This window comes from Chrysochloris asiatica, unplaced genomic scaffold (assembly GCF_000296735.1).
Source record: "Chrysochloris asiatica unplaced genomic scaffold, ChrAsi1.0 scaffold00045, whole genome shotgun sequence".
NCBI lineage: Eukaryota > Metazoa > Chordata > Mammalia > Afrosoricida > Chrysochloridae > Chrysochloris > Chrysochloris asiatica.
The window spans coordinates 10,699,965-10,709,662 of NW_006408563.1; the positions used below are offsets into that span (position 1 = coordinate 10,699,965).

At 40.7% G+C, this 9,698-nt stretch overlaps 1 protein-coding gene across 1 annotated transcript in view; it reads right to left on the bottom strand.

Moving 5' to 3' along the window:
* Positions 1 to 9,698, bottom strand: part of LOC102839439 (aldehyde oxidase-like) — a 129,508-nt gene that overhangs the window by 32,308 nt on the left and 87,502 nt on the right. Inside the window, exons 24-27 of the mRNA XM_006862039.1 lie at positions 6,815 to 6,910; positions 5,711 to 5,839; positions 3,972 to 4,046; positions 2,726 to 2,778 (exon numbers count right to left, since the gene is read on the bottom strand). Coding sequence (XP_006862101.1) covers positions 2,726 to 2,778; positions 3,972 to 4,046; positions 5,711 to 5,839; positions 6,815 to 6,910 — 353 coding nt within the window. The remainder of the gene's footprint in view (positions 1 to 2,725; positions 2,779 to 3,971; positions 4,047 to 5,710; positions 5,840 to 6,814; positions 6,911 to 9,698) is intronic.

Sequence of the window (9,698 nt, forward strand, 5' to 3'; positions counted from 1 at the left end):
CTAACAAAAACTACAGCAGCATGTGGGAATTACTTTAAGAAATGCCTGGCCCATTAACATGGTTCAGCAAATATCAACTATTATTATAAGTTCCATATTTTGATACAAGATTATGAACACCAAAACAGACTATTGAAAGAAGGGTTACTTGGTGAAATGGGGCATGAACTTTGAAACTGAGTTAAGTACTTTACAATAAAAAACCACAAAAGAAAAAAAAAAGAAGAGGAGGGTTAATTCAAGGCAATGATCCTGATTGCTGTGTTCTTCTGCTGTTTCTTGATTGCACTGAGCTGTTTTTCCATCAGTGAAATGAGAGTAGGTATCAGGGTGGTGACGTGGAGAGCAGGGATATTTGCTTCAGATTTAGGTTTGAGTTTGGGCTTTCTTCTTGCTAGATCCGTGACTTTGGACAAGCTACAGTAACTGTTTGAGTCTCCGTTTCCTCATTTACAAAGAGGTATGAGAATCTTCCTCTTGCAGGGTTTGGGCAAGATTAAATGAGGTTAAAAGGGATGGCCCAGTGATCCCTTTGAATATATCTCATGACAGACATCACTAGTCTATTTTATCACTCTGTCTAGCTGACTTCAGGTCTGTCTTCAAAATGCATTTCCAGAAAGTCTTTCAGGCAGGCCCTACCAACCAACCAATCAGAGATGAAATTCATCTGTGACTCTGAAGCCCCATCATTTAGCAGAAGTTCATTGTTGGTAGCTGTTGTGGAGCCAATCCGTGACTCCTGGTGACACAATGGAACACATGTCCAGTCTTGTGCTATCCCCATGACTGGCTGTGGATTGGACTGTTGTGATCCATACAGCATTGACTGGCTGATTTTGGGATGTATATAACCAAGCCTATCTTCCTAACCTGTCTTAGTTTAGGAAATCCATTAAAACCTGTTCAGCATCATAGCAACATGCCACCTTACACTGGCAGACAGGTGGTGGCTGTGCACAAGAAGCCAGGAATTGAACCCAGGTCCTTGCATGGGAGGTGAGAATGATTTCTACCACTGAGCCATTGATGTCCCCTCACATATCGGTCTGCAGTAGGCTTCATTACAGAGCATATATAAACCACGGCTTGGCGGAAAGTATCCTGTGACATTAAAGAGAGAAGATGCAGTCAAGTAGGGTCCAGTGTCCATCCATTTAGCAGCAGATTAAGAAGTGAGGGTGCTGAGTAAGTGGAGGTGGCCAAGAAGTGGAGGTGGCCAAGTGAGATTTCCTTTAAAAAGTCTGGTGGGAATCACAACCACCCACCACTTCTACCACCATACCACACCACCACTGCTAACCAAAAACAGAACAAAAGTTTGGTGCGAAAAGAAAGGGGAAAGATGAAACCGCAGCTGAGTTCAGGAGAGGTAGCATAAGTGACAGAATATTTTTGTTTACTGTTTTGCATGATTTTCTAGTTTTTAAAAATGGATCATGGTAAGTTAAGCATATTCGGAAGAGGGAGTTTAATGAACCACAAGAAAGATGAAGAGAAAGGAGATAAATGATGGATCAAGGCCTCAGAGGGGACACCAAAGGAAAAGACTGTAGGAGAGGTAAAAAATTAGTTATGGAAAGAAGGTATTCTTCAACCAGACAGGAAGTAAAAAAGGAAAAAGAGACAGCATTGCAGGATAATAGGGAAGAAAAGGAAAGAAAGAATGCAAGTTTATGACTTACCATATGACGGACCATTGACATCGAGAATGGCCTCCCATTCAAGCAAGATCTAACCCACCTCCAGAGGCTAGCCTATCTTTACAGACATTACCAGGAAAACCACCCTTCAACAAGCCCAAGAGCTATGCCTATGTGTCCCCACACGGTAAGAGCAGGCTGCTAGTTTTGGATTGTGGGAACACCTTTGTCTATTTGGACAACAGCCCCCCGCCCCAGTCTGATGTAGTACTTTGTTCAGCAACTCATATTGTTTGGGCTATTTGGGTTATTTCTGGTTTGACTTTCTATAACCAAGCTCTCATTTGGCAAGAAAAGAAGGCCTCAGAGAATAGGTTGTGGGTCAAAGTTTCTGGGGAACAAGAAATAGTCCAAAGCACCATAGGCTACATGAGAAAACAATATTAAATAATTGGGAGGGGATGGAAACAAAGACTGAAAACGTAAGAGCTAAATGCATTCTGGCAGCATTAAAAGCTTTACAAAATCTCTCTATTCTGAGCTGTCTACACCATGAACAGACCCATTGACATCAAATTTGTAAACTTGTGACTGATTTACACATACAGCATGTAACTGTTACATGTAGGACACTGTGGAACTCATCTCTAGTTTTTCTTCTTTCCAGTCATGATGTTGTTGCTGTTACGTGCTGTCAAGTCAATTCCTACTCATAGAGACCCTATACAGGGTTTCCGAGGAGTGGCTGGTGAGCTTGAACCACCAACCTTGCAGTTCAAATTAACTGCAGTTCAAAGTCCATCACATTAACCTACAGTGCCACGCCAGGACTCTTCCAGTCCTGATAGTAACAGCTGAAAAATACTTCTTGTTTTGTTTCGTTGTGTATGTGGTCACTATGAGTTGGTACCGACTCAATGCGAACTAACAACAACTCTAATGAAAACTTTTTAGCGAAAATGAAATAAAGTAATAACAATTTGACTTAATATTTAAAACATAAGCAATTGAGTGCAACATTTCTAAGCTTGCCTTCTCTTCCAAAAGGCAATAGTTTTAGAAAAGTATTCAACAACTCTTACCTAAAATATCCAGTGGCAGAAAGACTAATGCTTTGAGTAAAAGCTTCATTAACCTGCAAAAGAGGAATGTTTTCAAAGGACACATATAAAATTAGATAGATAGAAAGAAGTATGGAAAATAACCATCTTGCAGCTGTCATACTTTTTCTTATGATTGGGAATATTGAGTGACCAGCAAATATAGTTCCCAAGGGGGCTTTGACACATACACGAGATGTATAACTGGTGTTGCCTGACTTCCATTGAGGAGACAAAGTCACTGTTTTGGTGAATCTGTCTACAGAATAAGTGAAAAAGGTAAAAATCTGTGGTAGAGGTTTAAATGCAGATCCTCAAACAAAATCTGATAAAAGGTCTCCATATTCCTGTCACCATACATGAAGACTGGACCTAAGTTGGAGCCACAGCTATGGTTGGAATATAGAAGGGAGCCTCAAAAAGTTACTGGGAAATTGGAATGAAAAGAAAAATGCAGTTTTCCATGAGCTTTTTGAAACCCATGTTGCTGCCAGCATGTCCCATCCAGCACTGAATCCTGAAGATTTGCTCCCTCAAACTTGTATGAGGGTTATGTTTGATTATCAAAACTTTTATTCATGAAAGAAGAGCAAGGACCACCACCTAGAAAATAACTATCCAATTTCCCCCATGAATATTCAAAATGCATACATGGAAAACAGCAAGTGTTTGTAGCCATCACTGAAGATCGTTTTCAAAACATAATCCAAGATAACAGCTTCTTATGCAAGAATTCCATTTTGATTTATTATTCTATTTTCACTTAAATTTTTGAATGGGAACTAGATGGTATAGATTCTACCTTCCTTTGCTACCAATCAGACAAACACTAAAGTTGCATTTAAATAATAGTAGCAGTTAACACCTCTGCGCAACTTCTCTAAGTGGGAATAAACATCCAGCTGAACTGGAAACTTCTGCTTAATACTATCAGGTTGTAAAATGCATTGCTGAGATGGGTATCTACCTGTTCTTATCTTCTTGCTCCTCAAGGTGTGGACCAGCAGCTGGAGCAATGAATAGGAATGGGCTAGAAATGCAGACTCCCATGTTACATCCAATGCCTACTAAATCAGAATCTGCATTTTAATAAGATGCCCAGGTCACCTGTCTATTCATTCAAGACTGAGAAGCACTGTCCTGTTCAGGGAAGAAGAGGAAACTGGGAGAGACCCAGGTGTCTGCTCCAATGGGAGCTCTGCAGGCTTCAGAGATACTTGGTACTCACCCAGTCTTCCCATGAGCCATGAGGATTCTGCCTGATGATGGGTTCCAGGCGTCCCATCAGGGTCTGACAGGCATTCTGCAGGTGGAAAAGGAAAGGAATGCCAATGAATTCAAGTGCAACCATGTTTCTTACCCTGCACTAACCATTCCTTCCTGCTCTGGACAACGTTTCATTCTTTTGTACATGTTGCTCTTGTTAAGTGCCATTAAGTTGGTTCCGACTCATAACGACCCTGTATAGGGTTTCTGATGGGTGGCTGGTGAATTTGAACTGCCAACCTTGATTATCCTATGGCGCCACATTAGTGGTTTCTTTTACTCACAAAAGTATCCCAATTTGGATGATATCCACCCCACAATCAATGAGTCGAGTCCAACTCATGGCGAACGTATTTGATTTCCAAGGCTACAAATCTTTACAAGAACAGATAGCCTCATTTCTCTCTCATGGAGTGGCTAGTGGGTTTGAACTGCCAACCTCATGGTTAGCAGTCTGGTACTTATCTTATACTACCATCAGGGCTTCTTTTGGATGCTATGCTTACACTAATTAATATCTAGAACACTGGTGGCACTGTAGGATAAGCACTGGACTGCGAACAAGATTGGTGGTTCGAGCCCACCAGCTTCTCCACAGAAAAAAGATCAGGCTTTCTGCCTCTGTAAATATTTATAGCCTTGGAAACTTTATACAGGGTCACTAATGAGTTGGAACCAACTCAACTGTAATTAACAACAAGTAATATCTACCTTGAAGATTGTTTTCAAGATTAAATACAAAATTATAGTGCTCATTATTACTTAAGTTATGCTAGGTCACGCTCATAAAGCTTTGTTAAAGAAATGCTTATACACAGGTGATTACAAAGTTATTGAGTAATTTACTTTTGGCATTGGCATTGAAGTTCAGTTGTCTGAACCAGGGAGGTCTTGCTCAATCCCCTCTCCATGTGGGAAATTGCAGTTTTTTTCTTCAAGTCCTCAGAAGCTTAGGTTCAACGAGACTCCTTTCTATTCAATTGGGAGAGTTGTTTGGGACCATCTTTGTTCCCAACTAAGGAGGTCTTTTATGTATTTATTCTGCTTGGGAGTAGAGAGTGAAATGGCAAAAGGATAGGAGTGGTGCCGATTTATATTTGAAGGCATCAAAGAAATTACTTCCTTGCTTGCTAATAAAGAGCTCAAGATACAACATCCTCCATCTGAGGATTTCCCCTGTGCTACCTTTCTTCTGTGGGTTTCCAAGGCTGACTGGGAATGAATGGGCCATATTACATTCTATGTTGAAAATAATGCTTCAGAAATGAGGCAATGTTACCTGCCTTTGGGAAGTTAGGATCTTGAAAATGTGTTCTTAAACTATATTTTAGGAAAATTAGAATTTATGATGCTAAATTATACTGGTGTGGTGCTATAGGATAAGTACTTGATCAAAAAGGTTAGTTTGAATCACAAAGTTGGTGGTTCAAACTCACCAGACATTTCTCAGAAACCCTACAGGGTTGCTACGAGTCGGAACCAACTCGATGGCACTTAACAACAACAACAACAACAAACTATGCTCCAAGTTCCTCAATTTTGTGTAAAACAGAGAGACAGAATGAGATGATGTTTTATTCTCTTTTGTCCAAAGCCCATGTGAAAAAGCATCATGAAGAATTCTCTAGACCAGAGTAGAGGGGCTTCTCTGGGAGAGGGATCTGAAGTTTAAATGGCATTTGGGAATCAGGACAACCACACCTGCACAGCTTTTCCATTGACATCTGCGCTTGTGGATGCCGCGGTAGCTATTGTGTTGGGCACTGTCACAGTGTTCATCTCGCCAAGGTGAATGTAAGACATAGGAATTTTCAATTCATGGCTGGCCACCTGCAAAGGAAACATGCTTTACACCTATCAGTAAACACTTCCCTCTCCACCCCCGCCTTTACAAAGTGGTAAGGAGATTCATAATCTGTGGTTTAGGTAGACATAAAGAGCTCTGGTAACATAGTGGTTACGAATCAGGCTGCTAACCTCAAAGTCAGCAGTTCAAAACTACCAGCTGTTCCACAGGCCGTAAAGATTTACAGCCTCAGAAACCCTGCACAGGGTCGCTATGAGTCGGAACCAACTCCACGCACATAACCACCACCACCACCATGCAAGCAAAACAAAACTTTTCACATTTCTTAAAATGGAAGTTCTTCTCCATCTCCCAAAACTGTTATTTATTAGAGTTCAGGAAAAATCCCATATTGCCACATGGCATGGATTTATAAATAGACTTTATAGGGTGGGAGTCGGGGAAATCTTACAAAGCCACGTGTTAGCAAGATGAGAGAAAAGACAGATTCACCCTCCTTTCATCAATTACAGAGAGGCCTGCTGAGGCCGAACACCCTCCTGAACAAGAACATGGGTCCATATTCCACAAGAGTGTGGATCTCCTTTTTATAGGCTGAATTTGAGAACGTGGACTTGTTACTGGAGGAATGAACAGCTTGTGTGGAACAAGGAAGTCCAAATTTGGGACACTAATTATGTTCAGGACTTACCTGAGAACATCAACTGCCCAGCTCCTGAGCTTTGGAGCCCAGAAACAATGACAGCCCCTCTAGGGGAGGGAAGAGGAAGGAAGGGAGCCACTGGTACCTTAGGAAACTAAGTTTTGGTGTAGCCTCTACCACCAGAGAATGATCCAACTAACTCATTTCCAAGTAATCCAGAGTGACCTCTGGGGACACTTGTGGACAATTCTGGTCATTTCATCACAAAGTTAGAAGAACTGAACAATACAGAGTCTGGGTCTCCTCTATGAAGTTTAATTGTAGCCAAAGGCAAAACTGAAATAATCTCTCTCACCTGTATCATTTTGGTGTTAATACCTTGTCCTAATTCAACTCCACCATGAGCAACCAACACAGACCCATCTGTGTAGATGTGAACCAGAGCAGCAGCCTAAAAATAAAATCAGCAATCTGTTGGTTTTTTGTGTTTGCCATCTGTACAGGAATCTCTAACAGAGACAGTGATAAATAAAGTACCAAAAGCCACTGACATAAAGCTAGTTTCATTCTAGCAGGTTTAGGAACAATAGATTCTCAAAAAATGAAACAAACCCTTATGCCACCTGACAATAATAAAGGAGGCATTTTATGAAAACTGGTTTCAAGCTTAAATGTACATTTTATTGTTAGAATCTTGAAGTGCAGTGATTCCATACGATAAGCACTGGACTTTGAACCACAGGTCAGCAATTTGAGCCCACCAGCCACTCCATGGGGAAAAGATGAGACTTTTTGCTTCCGCAAACATTTAAAGCTTCAGAACCCTATTCTGAGTTAGAACCAACTCCATGGTACTCAACAACAACAATCCCATTGTTAGAATTTAGTCATAGTTTATAACAGCATTAACTAAGATCGCTATGAGTAGAAACCAACTCTACACTACCTAACCACTAGCTATAAAAGGAATGCCTATGGGGCACTGTCTTCTTTTCTGTGTCTCTGGTTTAAGGTTGAATTTATCAAGAGCTCCTCATCCTGCTTCTGGTACTCTGCAAAGCAATAACAATGACCCACCCTGGTAACAACAGTATTGAATTTAGAGCTCATTGATCTTTGTGGAATTACACACTGTCTTTGTTCTTAGTTGTCATTAAGGAATTGACAAATCCAAGTGAAATCATTCTCTTTTATTCAAATAATATAAGTATATTATTCTTGCCTCTGTTGTTGTTATTACCAATGAATTGGTTCTGACTCATAGAAACCCTGTATAAGGTTTCCGAGGCTGTAAATCTTTATGAGAGCAGAAAGCTTCATCAATCATTCTTAGAGCAGCTGGTGGAACCAAACTTCTGACCGTGGCCACAGTGTCAATCCATGTTTCTGGGAGGTCTTCCCTAAGAATGATATCACTTCTGCAGGGACGGGTCCCTCCTGATAACATGTCCAAAGTATGAGGGATGAAGTGTCAAGGTTTTGGTTTCTAAGGAGCATTCTGGCTGTACTTTTTTCAAGACAGATTTATTTGTTATTCTGGCAATTCAGGGTACTTTTGATATTCTTCTCTAACACCATAACTCAATGCATCACTTCTTCTACAGTCTTCCTTATTCATTGTCCAGCTTGTATATGCATATTTGCTTCCCACAAGCAAGTTTATATCATCTGCATTTCACAGGTTGTTAATGAGCCTTCCTCCAATCATGATGCTACATTCTTCTTCATATAACACAGCTTCTCAGATTATTTGCTCAACATACATATAGAATAAAGTATGGTGAAAGGATACAGCCCCCTACAAACTTTTCCTGATTTTAAACCATTTCACATCCTTTTGTTCTGTTCAAACGACTGCCTCTTGGTTTATGTACAGGTTTTCATGAACACAGTGAAGTGTTCTAGCTTACCCATTCTAAGCAATGTTACTCATCATTTGTTATGATCCACACAGTTGAAAACCTTTACATAGTCAATAAAGCACAAGTCAACATCTTTCTGGTACTCTCCGCTTTCAGCCAAGATAACATCTGACATCAGCAATGATATCCCTAGTTCTATATCCTCTTCTGAATCCAGCTTGAATTTCTGGCAGTTCCCTATTATGTAGTGTTTTGTGTTTTTTAAAAGTTTTTATTGTGAATTGAGTAAAAGTTTACAGGGCAAATTATCAGTTTTACATTCAATAAATCATATTTTGTTTCATTGAATGATTACAATCCCCTCCATGTACCATCAGTCAACAGTATTTACCTGTATTCCTCCCCCCCTTTTTATCCTGATGTACACGTATGAAACAGAAAATACATATTCATTTAAATGTCTGAAGGGCACACTTTGCAACCCAGCCTCCTGTCTGCAGGCACACAGTCTTTCTCAGTCCAGGGGCCTAGAGTCCTCAGCTCTATGCCATCACCTCTGCCACTGTCTCTGGTGTCACCACGTTTCTGGTTAGGATCCCACGTTCCACTCATGTTCTTCCCTCTTGTTGGTCCTAGGGTCCTCTGTTCCTGAAAAGGGAGATTAACTACTCCCCCCTTTAAATTTCACATTGTATACATTTACAGCTGCAACAATCACAACTAGTCCTGATAATAATTACACACAATTAAATCGTAAAATCCTCATATATTCTCTCCCATCCCCTTTCACCAGACCCATCTGCAAAAGAGGAAAATATTCAGTGGGGATTATACCTTACCCTCTTCTTTCTGAAACAAAGTACACTCATGAAAGCTTGTAAGCCAGCTACTTCATGCCTTTATAGCCTCCCATTTTTGATAACCAATGTCTAAATTGCCCGTCCCTATCAACGCAATGTACTGAGGAGGTAAGCTTGATTCTTGATATGAAGAGTCCTTCCCTTTTGGTTGGAATTTTGAGCAGCTACATCCATAAGCAAAGGTGCAGTTCATCAAATTGTAGCAATTTATACTTGCTCCTGAATCAAACTTCCTTGTCTTCATCTGGTTGAGATCTGATCAGCTAGCTATCCAAGCTATGTCAAATAGGTTCTATCTGCAAGTTTGGGAGTTCTTGTATGCCTCCCCGCCACCTTCAGACCAGCTGGCCACTTCACTCTCAGCTCTAGCATTCACTGGTGAGGTCATTGTCTGTGAACTCAGGAATACACACACCTCCCTAAACTTAAGAACAGCTAGTGCTTCCTTTTCTCTCTTTCATCTCAAGGTCAGTGGGTATCTATGGAACATGGCCAACCTCAGCCCATGTCTTTATTG